Source organism: Eumetopias jubatus, unplaced genomic scaffold, assembly GCF_037043125.1.
Source record: "Eumetopias jubatus isolate StellerSeaLion01/CBP00866 unplaced genomic scaffold, mEumJub1_p1.0 scaffold_12, whole genome shotgun sequence".
In the NCBI taxonomy this organism is placed as follows: Eukaryota; Metazoa; Chordata; class Mammalia; order Carnivora; family Otariidae; genus Eumetopias; species Eumetopias jubatus.
This window is the reverse complement of record NW_028274818.1, coordinates 63487912-63507242: the sequence shown is the minus strand read 5'-3', so window position 1 is coordinate 63507242 and position 19331 is coordinate 63487912. Positions and strand designations below refer to the sequence as shown.

The following is a 19331-nucleotide window of genomic DNA, read 5'->3' as shown; positions in this document are numbered from 1 at the left end:
AATGGGAGAAAACACAAATAAATGGGAAGATATTCTGTGCTCATGAATTGGAAGAATTAGTATTGCTAAAATGGTCATACTATCAAAGCAACCTACATTTTCAATGCAATCCCTATCAAAATTCCAGACATTTTTCATAGAACTAGAACAAAGAATCCTAAAATTTGTATGGACCCACAAAAGGCCTCAAATAGCTAAAGCAATCGTGAGAAAGAAGAACAAAGGGGAGACATCATGCTTCCTGATTTCATATTATAAACTATAGTAATCAAAACAGTATACTATTGGCATAAAAATAGACACATAGATCAACAGAACCATATAGTGAACACAGAAATAAACCCGCATCTATGTGGTCAATTAATTTATGACAAAGGAACCAAAAATATACAATGGGGAAAGGATAGTTTCTTCAATAAGTAGTATTGAGAAACTGGAAAGCCACATGCAACAGATAAAACTATCTTATAACATACACAAAGATCAACTTAAAATAGGTTAAAGATATGAAGGTAATACCTAAAACCTAAAACCATAAAACTCCTAGAAGAAAACACAGGGAGTAAATTCCTGAACATCAGTCTTGGCAAAGATTTGTTTTGGATTTGATGCCAAAAGGAAAGGCAACAAAAACAAAAATAAATGGTACTACATCAAACTAAAAAGCTTTTATTGCATAGTAAAGGAAGGCAACAAAATAAGAAGACAACCTGCAGAAAGGGAGAAAATATTTGCCAATCATATTATCTGATAGGGAATTAATATCCAAAATACATAAATAACTCCTTCAACTCAATAGCAAAAAAAACCAATCTGATTAAAAAATGGGCAGAGAATCTGAATAGACCTTTTTTTCCGAAGAAGACATACGGAGGGCAAACAGGTTCATGAGGAGTGCTCCAAGTCATTAATTGTCAGGGAAATGCAAAGCAAAACCACAATGAGCTATCAGCTCACACCTGTTAGAATGGCTATTATCAAAATGGCAAGAGATAAGAGGTTTTGACAAGAAAAAGGAACCCTTGTGCACTGTTGGTGGGAATGCAAACTGATGTAGCCACTGTGGAAAACAGTATGTGGGTTCCTCAAAACATTAAAAATAGAACTACCATATGATCCAGCAATTCCACTTCTGGGTATTTATCAGAAGAAAATGAAATCCCTATCTCAAAGAGATAGCTGCACCCCCACATTCACTGCAGCATTATTTGCAATGGCCAAGACATAGAAACAATCTAAGTGTTCACTGATGGATGAAAGGATGGAGGTATCGTATATGTATATAAAATGGAATACTATTTGGCCATGAAAAGGAGGAAAACCTGCCATTTGTTGCAGCATGGATGGACCTTGAGGGCATTGTGCTAAATGAAATGTCAGATAAAGACGAGTACTGTATGATCTCACTTATATGTGGAATATAAAAAAACCAAATGCATAGAAGAAGAGAACAGAATGGTGGTTTCCCGACACAGAGTTGGGGGATGGGAGAAATGGGTGAAGGAGGTCAAAAGGGACAAATTTCCAGATAAATAAGTTCTGGAAATGTAATGTACTATATGGTGATTATAGTTAATTACACTATATTGTATATTTGAAAGGTGCTAAGATAGTAGATCTTAAAAGTCTCATCATTAGTGAAAAATTTGCAACTATATCAGGTGATAGATATTAACTAAACTTATTGTAGTAATCACTTCACAATATGTAAATATATTAAATCATTATGTTGTACAACCTAAACAAATACAATGTTATATTGTCAACACTATCTCAATAAACTGGGGGGGGGATAAAAAAGGGTTTCAAAATACTATTCATTCCATTTTGTGTAGATCTGGAATGTTCTGCATGATTATCTATCTCTGAGTGATGACATGGGTAATTTCATTTCTTTTTTTATTAATGCTTTCTGAATGTTGTAATAAACATGCATATTTTTAAATTTTGCTTTATTTTACTTTTTTAAAATCTCTCCTCCCAGTGTGGGGCTTGAACTCACCACCCAGAGTCCAAGAGTCACACGCTCTACAGACTGAGCCAGCCAGGCACCCCAACATGGGTATTTTTAAACTATAAAATATATGAAGTGAGCGGCTCTAGGTGTGAAAAATATTAGATGTTGGGTGACATTTAGGAACATCTAAACCCCATCATTTAATAGTAGGATGTATTCTTACTTGATGGGATCACCATGATTAATCACACTTAAACGAGGTGACTGAAACTATATAATCATAATGTATTGTGATTCCATATTCGGGTAAAAACTTGATTATAATGGGCCTTCTTTAAAGATTGTTTAGCAGAAATGGATAGGTTCTGCCTGAAGCTCAGAAAAAAGTAAGGGCGAGAATGTGAGGGTGTGAATGTGGTACTGGTTGGGGGAGGGGTGGGAAAGGCTGGTGGGTGGATGGTGCTCTGTGAAGCATAGGCTTGGAGAAGCACAGAAAATTCCCGCCCACCTCTACCTTCTCTATTTCATGCTTAGGAGGCACTTAGTCTTGTAAAGTGGGCACCTTAAATGGTGCACAGGAGCACTCCTTTCCCTACAAAAGCATGCCCCCCCTCACCTCCCCGTCAATCAAATATTAACTGCCTGATGAACAGGTCAGTCCTTTGTGAAGTTGGGTTCTGTGTAACCATCCCTGACGTTTGGTCACTTCTGTGCCACTGAGAGCTGTGGCTTCTGAACCACATCTTGGTGATTGTCCCTAGATTTACCCCTGCGGGACTGGTAGCCCACTCTGCCTTTGCCTAGGGTGTTTCTATGGAACCAGAATAGTCGCCATTTTCAAGTAATACATCAGTATCCTGAAGACAAGACTTCTATTCAAAGGATTGGATTCTAATACTGGAACTGTTAAATTGGTAGAGGAATATATCTGGGGAAGGTAAGCCAGAGACACCTATCAAGTTATACTACAACTACAAAAACTGAAGTTAGGATTTGTCCCAAGAACTGCCTTATTTCCTGTTTTTTTTGGGGGGCGGAATGGGGAGTGCTCAAGGGCTTGTCTTTTCCTTCTTATTTTTAACTAGAAGCTTACTAAAGTCACTGATTGGCATCTGCACTAAGTTCTCCCCTTAAGGCTGATCTTGGGCGGGCGTTAGTCTTGCCAGAGTCAAGTAGAAGTAGAGTCCAGGTTCCCTTTGTCTGAGCCGTCCTGTGAGGAGGAGGACGGACATTCGTGGACCGGCTGTTGGAGTCCGGTGTGTAGTCAGAACCCACAGAGCACATGGGGAGAGTGCCTGGGGGTGGGGCCAGCCCCAACGAGAGTTTACCATACTTGTGTATCTGAATTAGAACAAAGAGCCTTGAACTGAGAATCAGAAAATGTGCATAGTTCCAAGTACCAGCTTTCACACCAACCAACTGTACCTTGGGCAAGACATGTCACTTCTTTGGGCTACGTCTTACTCACTTAACTGGATCAGAATGACCTCTAACGCTACTTCTAGTTTGATCTTCTATTAAATTAAGACTCTGTGCTGCTTTGTAGATGCCATGGCTCTCTTTTCTTTGCATGAGGATAATGAGGAGTTGACTACATCGAAGGCAATTAAGTGAAGAAATTTGGAAAATACATTAGACGATGAAATCAAAATAATAGCACTCATATTTCAAGTGCTTGCTATGTTCTGGAATTTTATGACAATATTTTATTTAACAGATAAGGCAACTGATTCCCAGAGGAGGATTTAAAATTGCCCAAGATCAGCTATTTCAAAAGTTAACTCAAATTGCTGCTCCTAACTACTGTGGTTTCTAGCCTCCCCAAACTAGAAAATAACATCCAAGTGACTGTTTTTTGTTTCTTCCTTTTCTTCTTGTTAAAAATCACATCCGGAAATGCAGAAACTGTTTAGGCCAAATTCACAATTTTCCTGAGAGGGAAACTGAGTCTCAGGAAGGGTAAGTTTTTTGAACAAGGTGAAACTCCGAACTCATGGTGTTTCTTAAATTTCTTTGATGATTTCATAACATTTTGTATTTATTGTTGATTATAAAAGTAATATATGTTCATTAGATAAAATCTGGAAAATGGAGAAAAAGTTAAAAAATAAAAATACAAATACCACCATCTTACCATTCAGAAAAAGCCATTGTTAACAGTTTGGTGTATTTCCTTCCGAACTTTTTGAATCTATTAAATAACAATTATTATTATTATTTATTGTTATTATTATTATGACTACAAATTGTGACTCCTATTTTTTTTTCCACTTATCCTTCTCACTTTAGTGAAATTTTTGAAAACGAAGATTTGGGAAGGTGTCTCACCTGGGAGGTCTCTTCACACTAGAATCAGAATGGACTCTTGCCACCTGCCCAGGATGGTATCCTTGGATGTCCTTTCCTTGATGAGCGATGAATATACTAGTGGAGAAAGTAAGAAGGTGATAAAAGGAAAAAAAGTAATTACTACAATTAGTTCTTTACAGAAGAGTGCAGCTATGGTCCTAATAAAATATCCACGCACTTTGCCCTCGGTCCCTAAACCCATGGAATTTCTTGATGGGAGCATCTTCTGTTACCCGTTTTTCAGGATTTGGTTCTCAAGATTCATAAGGAAATATTCGACATGTCAGGTATTAGGTTCAAAATATCAGAAAAAGAAATAAAAGGATATATAAGACCATGGGGGCAAATGCTGATAATCGTCAAAATGTGAAAATGGATAAATGGGGGCTCCTTATACTGTTTTTTAATACTTTGGGTAGGTTTACAAACTTTCACAAGTTTTTTGTTTTTGTTTTTTTAAACTGCATCGATTAAGTGTATGGGGCAAGAAATGAATAGGCACTAGGATGGGGCACAGGGTGCTTGTGGGCTGGAGGAGGAAGCCTAGCCCCGCTGGGGAAGGCTGGGCTTTGAGGAGGTTTTGAGGCACAAAGGGTGTAGGAAGTGTTTCTGGGTGTGGAGGTGAGGCAGGGCAGACAGCTGAACCCCAGAGCTGGGGGGAGGCAAGGTGAGGCTTGGTGAGGGCGCTGTGGTGCCCAGACCTCACCTTTTGAAAGACATCTTATTTTACAATCAATTCATTTTCCTTTCAGATTATAGTCACTGCGTTATGTGGTTATATTAGAATTATGTATAGTTGGATTATGTTATTTGCAGATTTTATTTCAGAAGAGCAGTAGGAACATTACAAAATATTTGTTATAAATAAAGGGAGTGTTGTGTCTTGAAAGGTTGAGAACCACTCATGTAGGTGACAGGGAATCTTGGTAGCATTTTTAAGAAGGTTAATGACTTAGCGCAATTTTTATTCTAGAAAGATCTTTGCCAGTGGCAGTGTGGACAACAATGTGGAGGACAGTCTGATGAGAAGTACAGAGATTGGCCAGGAGTTAATTGTAGTCATTTAACGTGGGACATGGAGAAGCTCTGAGCTGTGTGGTGGGAAGGTGGCTGGACAGGACCAAGGACACTGTGGGAGAAAAGGTTGAAGCTGAGAGGGAAATGTCCAAGACAAGGACAGGCTTGCCCTTGGGCTTCAGACATAAGGAAGAAGGCTGCCATTCCTCAGGAGACTGAGGGGACACAGGTGACCGTTGTGGGGAGGATGACTTTAGAGTTTGTGGTATGTAGGTCTTTGGGGACCTTCCACGGATTCTGAGCACTCAGTAGGTGCCATCCGCGGTCCAAGGGAAGAGTCAGTCCAAAGGGGTACATAGTTTTGTATGAAGTAGCTCGCCAAATCTGTGTTGGGTGATGAACAAAAGCCTGACCCATGGCTGCCGGCCAACCAGAATTTACTGAGTGCACATACTGGGCCTGCACGCTCTGGGTTCTGCAGATACAGAGCTGACTAGGAATTACTGCTTACCCTTACAATGCTCTTTATGTGCTGAAATAGTGATCTGAATAAAGTGTCAGTGGGGGCACAGACAAGGGAGGGGTGCCTAGGATTGGGGCGGGCAAATAGGATGGGGAAGAGATTCTAGGTGAGGGGAATTTTAGAAGCCAAGATGTGGCCAGAGCTGGGATCAGAGCAGAGTGTGTGTGGGCCGGTGGGAACCTCGCTGTCCAACGAGTGTGAAAGGCGAGCTCTGTGAACAGGGTGGGTCTGTCTGTCTAAGCAAACAGGACCTTGGGGAGCTCTGATTTTCAGAAAACCACAGTCTGTCTGGGCCTGCCCCGTGGCTAGGATAATATGACTGAGCCCTGAAGAGTGCATAACAGCAGGGATTAAGTCATATGGAGAGAGAGGAACTGGCACAATAATAGGGAGAAAATGACATTTTTGAGTGCCTGGGAGTGGAACTTTCTTGGGCATCCATCCCGTTTCTGAAGTGCTACCTTGGAGAGATTACCCTAGGGTCATGTTATGCTTTGTTAAGAACCCCAGTGGGGTTCCAAATCCACACTGGTTTCTCACAGTTGCTGTGCTGTTTTCAGGAGGCTGAGTCTTGACCATGGATTCTTCCCTAGCATGCATATAACCAATGCCTGATGAATACAGGTGAGTAATCTAAGCACTGGTCCTTAGACACAGTCTGCAAAAGCTGTTTTGAGAATGGAGAAGCCCTTCTTTACCAGGACTGGGTAACACACCCTGCTCACCATCCCTGGGGAGTCTCTCTTGGTAGGTTTTGGCCCAGGAGCTGGGAGAGGAAGGGAAAGTATGTGAGCAGGCATTGGAGGGAAGAAGGGCTGGGTGGAGAAGCAGAAAGTTCTGGGGAAAGAATGGCGCATTTTGTCTCCAACTCTTTGGGTAGACTTTCCAAGCTCCCCATGTGGCCTAACTTCAGCTCAAACAGGAGAAAGCTCCCAGTCAGGAGGTTAATGGGGGGCAATGCCTAACTTGGCTTGTCAACCAGTGTTCCCAGAGGCTTCTCCTGAGGGCCTTGGGTGCAGACCTGGCTAAGGACCCCTATTGGAGCTCTGCTCAGACCCATCCGTTAACTTGACTTGCAAAATTCCTGAATGAGTTGTAGGAAGGTCTTTCCTTCTTGGGTGGGAGCCGGAGTCCTGCTTTGTCTGATTCCCCCACACATTGTTTACCAGTCCCTGCCTGACAGCTTGGCTCTTTGAGGTGATGTGTTTTGTCCAGACAAGAGCAAACCTGTCACCTGGGAGAGTGCATGTCACAGGAGCAGAAATCTGGGCTTAGCCACGGACAAAATTCAGCATACACAAGGGAGGAGGGGAGGGTTCATCCCTCAAGAGCCTGGCCCCATGGCTGGAGGTGGCCCATGCTCCTAGGTGACTCTGCTGTCCTTTGTTATGTCTGTGTTGGGCCTCAGGCTTTAGGAGGGTGATCTCATCTATTTCCCAGTCACTTTGCCAGGTAAATATTATGAACACCCTGTTACAGAACATGAGACCGAGGCTCGGAGAAGTCAAGTGGGCTCTCCAAACATTACCTGGCTGGTAAATGCCAGAGCCGTGGATCAAACCCTAGTCTCTGAACTCTGTGGTGCATCTGGAGTCATCTCTGTGTATACAGAATGGCTTTTTTTCAGAAGAAAAAAAGTTCCTTTTTTTATAGGAACTCTGGGATTCTTTCACTGGCAGACAGGAAGTAGATGCCATGCACTAGAGGAAGAGGAGAAGGAATAGCGCAGCCATGTTAGCTGGGAGTGGCCTTCCATTCAGTGAGCCGAGTCCCCATTGAAGGTTCTACGGTGGCTGTCGTGGGCCAGGTGCTAGGGACACAGTGATGATAAATATTATCTTCTACCCAAGGGTTCACAATCTGGTACAGAAAACCACATTCAGGCACTGACTCATCATACACAGTGAGTAAATGCTGGGCCAGTCAGGAACAGGCTCGGGGGAATGAGTCACTTAGTGAAGACATAAGCTAGTCAGCACAGAGGATGGACCCCTCCATGCCTGCTCTGCCATCTCCCAGACCCATTATCCCCTCAAGGAAGAGGGAAGCCTCAGGTTCCCTGTCAGTAAAGTAGGGGGGGCACACCATCACCCCCCGGAATGACTCCGTGAGTCAACGAGACAGGGTGAACATACTTGGTGATCTGTGGTAGGGTTGCCATAGCTCTGGGCATAAAAAGCTGCCCCCCACAGCTGCCTCTGGGTCTCCCAGAGACCACTTCAGGCAGTGTTTTAAAACTCCATCTTAAGTCTGACAGAAATTCCACATCTTTTCTCTGTGGAGAAAACCACACCACACTGTGACTACTCCACATGAAGCAATCTTTTCGGGAGCATCCGGTGCTCTGCAAAACAACCCAGCCCTCAGTCTGTCTGAGTGACAGGCCTGTCGCTTGGGGGTGACAGCAGGTCACATTAGCCTCTGATACAATTCTTAAGGGAGCTGTGTGAACCCTTGAACATTTAATTTTATCGGGCGCCCCTGCCAATGTGTGATTCCATTTTCCCTCACGAGGTCGCAAGGTTCCCTCACGAGGTCCCAAGGTTTAGGCGCATAAGGAGGGACCAGATATTGTCTGAGCGGAAGGAGGAGGTCAGGCCTTCCACAGAGACTGCCAGGCAGCAGGACACAAATCTGTGACAGGATATTCACTGATTCATTCATGTTCACAAATGTGCACAGAGGAACTACTACATGTGGCAGTTGGCTCCACAGAGGTGACGATGGTGGGTGGAGGGAGGCAAATGAGCCCACCCGAGGGGCCTCCCCGGATGTGTAGCCAAGGGTAGGAATCAAGAGCACAGATGTTGGGGCCAGATTCATGGGTTCAAATCCTACCTCTGCCAATTCCTTACTAGCTGTGGGATCATGGGACAGTCATTTAAGTACTCTGTGCTTCAGTTTACCCTCTAGACCTCACAGCTGTTGTGAAAACGAAATGAGCAAAAATGCACTGGGTGTGAGTGAGACTGGCCTGTTGGAGGAACACAGGAAAGACGGTGGGAGGGAGGAGACCAAAGCAGGGGCAGGGCCAGTTCCTGCAGTGCCGTATAGGCCCCAGCAGAGTTTAGATTTTGTGCAACATGCAGTGATTGCAGGGTTTTATGCAATTGAGGGCTTTGATCCAATTTACATTTTATGGAGCGTGTGCTGGAGAATGGGCAGGAGGAGGGCATGAGTGGGAAGTTGCTGTAGGTGAGTGGGGTGAGGCAGCAGAGCGTGGGACATACAGCCTGGAGGTACCATTGAGGAACCTCCTGAGGGGTTAGCTCCCCCTTACTGTTGCAGAGGCAGGAAAGGCATCCAGCTCCACAGTGAGTATGGTGGGGAGGCTGGGGCCCCAGCCTAGTTCAGGCGGCCTGCCTCCTCGTGGGACTCTGATGGATGAGCACAGAGAACAGAACCCAGCCCCGCTTTAGGACGTCATGGAGCCCGTGCTTGCTGCACAGCATTCCACCTAAACCCTCAGGCTCCCCACAGGCTGGCTTAGACCAGGCCCCGTGACTCTGACTTGGTTCCACAGAACTCCAGGCAGCAGCAGCTGAGGGAGGTTTGTTTCCATTTTGCCCAGGAGATGACCCACAGTTAAATAACCCAACAGTGGACAAGACAAATCTCAAACACACTCAGAAAGACCAAGGGCTTGTGGGGAGGCAGAAATCAGGAAATATGGGAACCCATCCCTCCGGTTCCTCCTCATGCGGGTTTCCCGGAAGCAAGGATAGACTCTGTAGTTTCTCTGAAGGAGGACTCAAAGTGTGTAGGAACACAGTATCCTTTCCCCACCCCTCCTTCAGTAATTTCTGGAAGCAGAAGGACTTATCTTTGTTGACTAAACATTGTTAAAAATAACTAGATACTAAAATAAACATGAGGCTTACTCGAAACCACGAACCCAAAGAGGCTGACCCCAAAGTCACTTGCTATGTGAGGGTTCCTGCCCAAATTTCATAGCTTCTAAACCTCTGCAGACCCCACGGCCAGTGGTGAAGGGAAGGTGAGGTTAGGGTCTATAGATTATTATCCAATATCTCTCAGCAAGATGAATTTAGCACAAGAAAATACATCTAGGAACTTGTTAGTCCTGGGCCATCTTTGAATTCGGAGGAAGAGTAAACATCCTACTTAGTTTCAATCTGTGTAACCGTCTCCCATACAGCAGAAGCACGAAGGAGTCTGTTTGATCCCAAGCAGAGTAAAGGGGTTCCCACTAAAATGTGGGCTGAGGCTCCTCATACTTCTTGCTGATGTCCTTCCCAAGCAAAAACCAATATTCTTCCAATCTTTGGGGAGTTTGGAGTTGCCTGTTTGCTTGGATTTTGCCATGAGTGTGGGATTTTTTTTTTTTTTTAACTTTCCCCAAACCCAAAGAAACGTCACTGGAACCTCTGGGAGCAGTTATCTGTCAATCAGAGAGCAGCAGGTGAACAAGTCTGCCCCCCAGATGTCCATCTGCCCCATTGCAGCTCTGGATGGCATCTGCGTCTGGAAGGACATTACCTGGATGGGATCACTGGGCGGCGGTCAATAAATTCTCGAAGCCGGATGGCAGCCATGGTGGATGGGAGTCTAAAAAATATTACAGAGTGAAGGTTGATATTGGAAATTTATATAAACTACATAGTATATTGCGTATTGTGTGAACACACTCTACACACAGTCCATTTCCATGCAGGAGCTATCTAGTGCCACCAATTCTGTCTTGAAAGAAATAACAGTAAGAAAACTGAAGAGTAGATAGACTGGCCATGGCTTTTGCTAGACCACATAGGGAAGGACATAAACTTGTAAAGGGCAATAAATAAATAAATAAATAAAGTGGAAAGCATAAGCCAATACATACAGATACACTTTTCTTTAAAAATAGAAACTACTGGAGTGCCTGGGTGGCTGATTTGGTTAAGTGTCCGACACTTGGTTTTGGCTCAGGTCATGATCTCAGGGTTGTAAGACTTAGCCCCACATGGGGCTCCTTGCCCAGTGGGGAGTCTGCTTGTCTCCCCCTGCTCCTCCCCCTGCTTTTGTGTGCTCTCCCTCTAAAATAAGTAAATAAATCTTAAAAAAATAAAAATATGAATAGAAACTACTGTGCCGGTTCTCACCTGATTAGAGTGCTTTCCTACTGCACAAGTTCGCAGGCTCGGCGTTACGTGCCCCAACTCTCTGGCACCTTGTGCGCTGGATAGGAATTAGACTCCTCCAACCGCACAGGCTAGATTGAGACTCGGAAGGCAAAAACGAGACCGAGTCCGCTGCGTGCTGCATGGACCCTTTCTACTGACAGGCAAGGCCAGAAGCTGTGGTATGGTGAGTTTCTGCAGCGCTGGGTGTCAAGAAGCAAGTGCATTGAAGGCAGTGGCTGAACCCTGCCTTCCCATGTTCAAATGCCACCTTTGGGTGTGTGGAGCACAGCCCTGCAGTGGCAGTGGTGGCGGCTTTGGGAGGAGGTTCTGGAAAGAGCTTCCTGAGTGGGGCCCAGGTAGCTGCTCCCACGATGGGTCAGTTTTGTGAAGGTGTTCCAGGAGTTCCTGGAGGCCTTCCCCAGAGTCTGCTTCTCATTGTCCCTCCAATGATTTTGTAAGTGCCTCATCATCTACATCAATCTTTTTCTGTTTCCCAGACGTGAACATACAATACATATTGTTTCTAGTCTAAAATTCATATTGCCTCAGATCACCTACTGGAGAAGACTTGCCACAGAAGACTACTCCATCTAAATATTCACTTGAGAAAGAGTCAACACTGGGGAGAGAAATGGAGTGCCTGGGGAACAGAGGTGGGACAAAGCCTTACTCTTTTACAGTTTACCTTTGTGCACCTTATAAATTTTGTACTATGTGTTCATATTATGTGGCTATAGAGACAATTGGGCCTCTGTTGCATGAACCTGGTAAAGAACAGTGTAGCAGGAGAACATTGGAAGGAGACCCATAACCTACCCCTGAGCCCCTCACATTCACACGTTACATCCTGATCCCAAAGTGTTGGTACTTAGAAGCAGAGCCTTTGGGAAGTACGGGGGGGTGGAGCCTCATGAATGGAGCTAGTGCTGTTATGAAAGAGACCCCAGGGAGCTCCCGTGTACTCTTCCTGTCACGTGAGGACACAACAGGAAGTGGGCAGCCTGCAGCCCAGCAGAGGGCTCCCACCAGAACCTGACCCCACTGGTGCTCTGATCTTGGACTTCCAGCCTCCAGAACTGCGAGAAGTAAATTTCTGATGTTTAGAAACTACCCAGTCTAGGGTAATTTGGTATGGCAGCCCAAACAGACGAAGGCCCCCTGCTCTATATATTGATGATTACAATATCTCTCTGGAGGGTCAAGTGAGCAATAATGCATGTGTGCGTTCTGTAACCAAAACAGCACCTTTGAGAAAAGAGAAATATGAGTTTCTATGTATGGACATGTATTACGTGTCAGGTGGCATGAATTAACCCATCTTCCAGAAACCCTGTGAAGTGGTCCTGCTATCTTACAAGAAACCTGAAGGACTGAGAAGTAGAGTAACTTGTATAAGGTCACTGAGGAACCAGGATGGGGACCCATTTGGTTCCAGAGACGTTTATCTTGACAGTATTCTATGCTATATTGAAACAACTGCAGAGCACCCCGACCACCAGCCAAAACAAAACTGGGACAGCCCCCAGAAGGCAGTAACCCGGGGGGAGATGGGTTTCCCTGGGAGGGAAAATAGTATATGGGGGATCCCTCTCCCCTTCCCTAGTCAAAACTAGTCAAAGTACCGCCCACAGGCCAGCTAGATGTGTTACTTTACCTCTGAGTGTGTTTTTCAAGAAACTCGAACGTTTTCAAGCAAGATTACATTATCATAGACTATTTGGCTATCCAGTGGAGCCTGTTCATTATATAATCTGTTTTTTTTTTTCTTTAGCACTAGTGTGATTATTAAAAAAAAAAAAAGGAAGAAAGAAAGAACAAAAAAGAAATCTGAGTAAATACCATGGAGCTCTTGCCTACACTTGGAAAGCTCTGTGACTGCTGGGATTTTCCTTCACGAGAAGTGACATGCTGGAGAGAAGAATGCAAGATACTCAGGACATTTGCGCTTCACGTCTGCCGTTGACGAGAGAGTGATTGCTCAGTGCCTAGAAATTCTGAATCCACACCAGAGGGAATGAGCCAGTCCTGAGCTGCCATGCTCTGACCATTCCACAGAAACATTTCCAGAGGAACACATGAACAGCCCGCATGGAGTCTAAGCGAAAGCTCCTGGAATCCTCAGAAGATGCTGTCTGGCAATGGCTGCCACCTGTCGTTCCGCATCTTTGAGGAACTGAGCTACCACATAGATACCAAGTCACATCTTGTGTGATTAGTTGTCATCTCTGAACACAGAAGAAAAATGTCGTCTGCAGGAAGATATGTCAGTACATTTTATTTTAGTCAATCTTAAAAAAATAAGTTCACATGCCAAATCTGAATGAGAATTTTGAAGACATGTGAAACTTGCCATTGTTTCCATGCTCGCAGCCAGCCCTGCACAACCACTGTTCTTGGCATCCTGAACAACGCAACTTTCATCTCCTTGAAAATATGTAATTTTTGTTGGTCACCTTAGTAGAAGATTCTTCCTCAGCTGTGTCCCAAATAAGATTCTTCCAGAGCAAACGTGAGTTCTATCTGTAACCTCATCACACATTTCATTCAACTTCAAATTAGCCTTAGGAAACCTTAAATATTTTTCTCATTTTTTTAAAGATTTATTTATTTGAGAGAGGGGGAGGAGCAGGGGGAGAGACTCTCAGGCAGACTCCCTGCTGAGTGTGGAGCCCGACTCGGGGCTCAGTCTCATGACCCTGAGATCATGACCCAATCTGAAACCAATAGTCAGATGCTTAACCAACTGAACCACCCAGGTGCCCAAACGTTTTTCTTGTTTTAAACTGAAAACATAATTATGCTCAGAGTAAATAACGCTGTAAAACAATATTAAAACTATCCACAAACAACTGTTTTCATTTTTTATATTACATATATATATATATATATGTATATACTTAAATACTTGAACCACAGCAGACATCCTATTTTATATCTTTTTTTCATTTGATAAGATACAAAAAATTTTCCATGTTGCTACAGAGTATTCTTAATTCTAATATTTAATGTTCCTTTATATTGTTTGGTGAGGTCCACCCCTCATTTTATTTAAAATAGTACCCGATTCCACTCCCATGCCTGGACTTCTTTTTTTTTTTATTTTATTTTGTTATGTTAGTCACCATATATTACATCATTAGTTTTTTTTATTATGTTCTGTTAATCACCATACATTACATCATTAGTTTTTGATGTAGTGTTCCATGATTCATTGTTTGCATATAGCACCCAGTGCTCCATGCAGAACGTGCCCTCCTTAATACCCATCACCAGGCTAACCCATCCCCCCACCTCCCTCCCCTCTAGAACCTTCAGTTTATTTCTCAGAGTCCATAGTCTCTCATGGTTCGTCTCCCCCTCCAAATTCCCCCCCTTCATTGTTCCCTTTAAGCTATCTTCTTCTTCTTCTTCTTTTTTTTAACATAAAATGTATTATTTGTTTCAGAGGTACAGGTCTGTGATTCAACAGTCTTACACAATTCACAGTGCTCACCATAGCACATGCCCTTCCCAGTGTCCATCACTCAGCCACCCCATCCCTCCCACGCCCCAGCACTCCAGCAACCCTCAGTTTGTTTCCTGAGATTTAAGAATTCCTCATATCAGTGAGATCATACGATACATGTCTTTCTCTGATTGACTTATTTCACTTAGCATAATACCCTCTAGTTCCATCCACGTCATTACAAATGGCAAGATTTTGGGGCTTTTTGATGGCTGCATAATATTCCATTGTATATATATATCACATCTCTATCTATTCATCTGTTGATGGACATCTTGGCTCTTTCCATAGTTTGGTTATTGTAGGCCTGGACTTCTTCTTCTTCTTTTTTTTTTTTTTAGATTTTATTTATTTATTTGACAGAGAGAGAGAGAGACAGCGAGAGAGGGAACACAAGCAGGGAGAGTGGAGGAGGGAGAAGCAGGCTTCCCGCCGAGCAGGGAGCCCGATGCGGGGCTCGATCCCAGGTCCCCAGGATCATGACCTGAGCCGAAGGCAGACGCTTAACGACTGAGCCACCCAGGTGCCCCAGGCCTGGACTTCTTATCCATGCTCTATGCTTTATTTTTCTCCAAAATACTCATCACCATCTGCCATACTACATGGTTATTTAATGCATCTTATTTCTGTCTGTCTCCCTGTTGGAAAGTAATCTCCAAGAGGGCAAGGAAGTGTCTTTTGTGCTTACCTTTATATCCCTAGGCCAAAGATAATAACTGGCATATGGTATACATTTTATAAGTGTTTATCGAGTAACTGAATATGCCATAACTAATGAAACCCAGCCCTAATGTTGGACATTTTGGTGGTGCTGAAAGAACTCTATTTTGATTCTGTGGAATTTATTTCTTAAGATACATTCCTAAGAATGAGATAAGACTTGGGCATCTTCATGGTTCCTATTTAGAAGAATTTTAACCACTTCCAATTAATTAACACTGGCCCATAAACCACTACGGTTAGACTCCCAGGACACACAAATTCAAGTTTAATAATAGAATTTTTATTATGCTGAAGTTCAGAAGGTGAACTAAGGTAAATGCACTTGATCTTAGCCAAAAGGCCAATTGAAAAGAAGCAATTGAACTAAGGTAAATGAATAAGAGATGTACATTGCAACAAACTTCCTCAGCCTTAATATTCAAGATACTGACTTCAGAAACAAAGATATAAGATTTATCTTGTCAACTTTCTCAGCGACTTTTGGGAATTATAGAATATATTATGGATCACATTGGAGTTCTGTAAAATAGAATAACAGTCAAAAACCTGTCCATTTATGGTAAAATTTCTTTTTTTTAAGATTTTATTTATTTGACAGAGAGAGAGACAGTGAGAGAGAGAACACAAGCAGGGGGAGTGGGAGAGGAAGAATCAGGCTTCCCGTGGAGCAGGGAGCCCGATGCGGGGCTCGATCCCAGGACTCTGGGATCAAGACCTGAGCCGAAGGCAGACGCTTAACGACTGAGCCACCCAGGCGCCCCATTTATGGTAAAATTTCTTAGCTAACCATGAGGAAACTTTTTCAACTTAATAAGGAACATCTATAGAAGATTACAACTAACATTTTTAATGGTGAAAGACTGATTTCTTCCTAAAATCTAGAACAAAGCAAGGATGTCTCTCTCACCATTCCTACACAGTGCAATAAGGCCAGGGCAGGAACTATAAGTTCCATATAGTTGGAAAGGAAGAAAACTGTCCCTATTTACAAATGATATAATTGTCTATATAGAAATTCCCAAGGGAGCCTACAAATAAACTCTTAAAACTAATAACTGTTTTTAACAAGATCATAGGATATAAGGTCAACACATATAATTACATTTCTATACTTTATATTTTTTTAAGATTTTATTTATTTATTTGAGAGAGAAAGAGATGGTGAGAGAGAGCATGAGTGGTGGGGGGCAGGGAGAAGGAGAAGCAGGCTCCACACTGAGCAGGGAGCCCGATGCAGGACTCGATCCTAGGACCCTGGGATCATGATCTGAGCCAAAGGTAGACACTTAACCAACTCAGCCACCCAGGCGTACTACATTTCTATACTTGAAAGAAAAAATTGGAACCAAAATTTAAAATGCAACTATTGGGGTGTCTGGGTGGCTCAGTCAGTTGAGTGTCTGACTCTTGGTTTAGGCTCACTCCATTATCTCATGATCGTGAAATTGAACCCCACATTGGGCTTTGCACATAGCGCAGAGTCTGCTTGCCTCTTTCCTTCTGCTCCCCCCATCACCCCACTCTCTCTCTCTCTCTCAAATAAATAAATAAACACTTAAAAAGAACGTAACTCTTTACAGTAGCTAAAAAATAGAGAGAAATATTATGCACAAATCTAACAAGACATGTACAGATGCTGGATGCTGAAGGCTACAAAATGTTGATGGAAAAAATCAAAGAGGATCTGAGAGATACACTATGTTCATGGTTTGGGAGACTCGACATAACAAAGATGACAATCTCTCCACACTGATCTGGTTTTATCTGGTCAAACTTCCCAGCAGGAGTTTTTGTAGATATAGACCAGTTATCCTAAAGTTTATTTGGAAATGCAAGGGAACTAAAATCGCCAAAACAAACTTGAAAAAGAACAGCCACCCTCTGTTGGAAAGGGATGGGAGAGACCTGGTCCTGAGCGAACGTTCATCATCCCCCCGACCGTTGGCACATACACTATTTCACTCAGGCCTCACGGAGTCCTGATCTTATCTTGAATATCTAGAAGATGTTAAATTTCATGTTGGAGGTTACACAACCAGTAAACAAGCAAAACCCACAAATCTGTCCGACTCTAAAGCCCTTCGCCTTCTGCTACAGTACCACTGATTCATTGATTCACTTGACACTGTACCAGGCATGAGGGAAAAAGCATTTAGCAAGAGACATGTGGTTCTGTTCTCCTGTTACTTACCTGGTGGAAGAGATGAAGTCAGATATTTATCACAGTGTTGCACAAGTTGATATACAATCAAAGCTCAGTAGCTGCTAAAACAGAATTCTTGACAAATTACTTTTCAGGTAGTTGAATGGCTGTGTCTCCACCCCCACCCGCACCCCATCTTTCAGAATTTTAAAGGAAAAGGCTTCAAGAACAGATGTCACATCTCCTTCAGAAAACCTGAACATTTTCCCTGATATGAAGCATGTGATAAGCTTTCCTTATGGAGATGGGCTTTCTGAAGTTTAAAATTTTAAATTGGCATCAATTTTTATGGTACAAAAGAGCTAAAAATAATATTTGTTAGATCAAAGGTTGGTCCTCCCAGTACGATAGTGAGTGGAACCAGTAGTAACTGCCTGGTAAGGTTAGTCAGCTTGTGAACCTCAATTAAATAACTAGCAAGTTTTATCATTTAATTAATCTGTCCAAAGAAGGAGCAGAGGCAGGCTATTGGGCAGGGTCCCAAGATTCTGTTATGTTTTGGTAATTTGGGAAAAATTCAAGAAATAGGGAGTGGCATTTAAACTGCTATATAAGCAGCAACAATTGGTTTCCTAGATGTTACTTTATAATCCCAGAGTCCTGGGGGCCTCTTACCTTGGAGGTGTGGAACAAGTATGCAAGGCATTAGGGGAAGTTGGGCCCCTGGGGATATCTACCCCCTAGTGCCATCTCCTACGAGGCCTCTGTTCTGGGTTACAAATGGTCCACTGCCCACCTCTGGACTCCCAGAGCCTTTGATGAATCCTATAATGCATTTTTGTTCTCAGGCCTGTCCTCGTTGGTTTATTGGTTTCTGAATTCATTTATTCATTCTATCATATAAGAAAATATTTAACGAGTAAAGACTTTGTGCCAGGCCTGCGATAAGGCTCTAGAGATTCTTCAAAGAACAAGACATGTGTTTCATACAGGATCTGGGCTGTCCACCAGAAGCACAAGTTCCTAGACGTTGGAACCATGTTGCCTTGGCAGCCACTACCTTCACTCTCCTGTCCTTCTCCTGCCTCAGTGACGTACAAAGTCTTCCCCATCCAAGAAAGTGTTCTATGCATGCTTTGGAATGAATGAGTAAGTGAAAGAATCAATCAGCCAGTCAATTCAGTAACCTGATCATCTAGTTAACAGTTTTTAATCTTTTTGTGTTGCAGAGAGCCAGATGCTTTAATATGGGTATACCTCATTTCTTTTTTTTAAAGATTTTATTTATTTATTTTTTGAGAGAGAGAGCATGAGCATGGGGGTGGGTAGGACAGAGGGAGAGGGAGAAGCAGACTCCCCGCCGAGCAGGAAGCCCGATGCGGGGCTCCATCCCAGGACCTTGAAATCATGACCTGAGCCGAAGGCAGATGCTTAACTGACTGAGCCACCCAGGTGCCCCAGTATACCTCATTTCTAAGAAAAAAAAAATGTTGAGCTAAATCTACTCAAAAAATTTAAAGTCGAGAGGTATGAATATTCACTTTCCAAAAGAATTCTTGACTTTGCAAAATGACTTGCCATAAAGTTTCTTTAATTGTGAGCTCTTGTCTCCAGAACATTCAAAATTCAACCAGCTATTTACTAATGCAACCATTAAGCGAGAGGAGAGAGAGGTTCAGGTGGTAATGACCAAACTGGTGTTACCTGCTTGGGCTGCAGTGGGTAGAGCCCTCCTTGTTCTTAAATGCAGTCTTCTGAGGACAGCAGTTATTTCAGCTGCCTCCTGGTGTTGGATATACTGCAAAAGCACACTGCGGAGTTATAGGACTTGATCCTTTTACATCACTCAAAGGGCATTGTGATGCACTGTGGGACAGAAAGTTTTGCTAGATGATGCCATTCAGGTCTTGACCTTATAAAAAGTAGGGATGCTTTGGTCTCCATGAGAGCCCAGCTGCACAAGAAAGAAAGGGTAAAAAATCAGTGTGGAA

The 19331-nt window shown here is 43.2% G+C and overlaps 1 protein-coding gene across 1 annotated transcript in view; it reads right to left on the bottom strand.

Moving 5' to 3' along the window:
* SPMIP3 (sperm microtubule inner protein 3) overlaps positions 1-15156 on the bottom strand; it is a 31574-nt gene extending 16418 nt beyond the window's left edge. The window contains 3 exon segments of the mRNA XM_028111771.2: positions 4286-4381; positions 10347-10415; positions 15077-15156. Coding sequence (XP_027967572.1) covers positions 4286-4381; positions 10347-10402 — 152 coding nt within the window. The 5' untranslated portion in view covers positions 10403-10415; positions 15077-15156.
* Positions 15157-19331: the final 4175 nt, after the last annotated feature.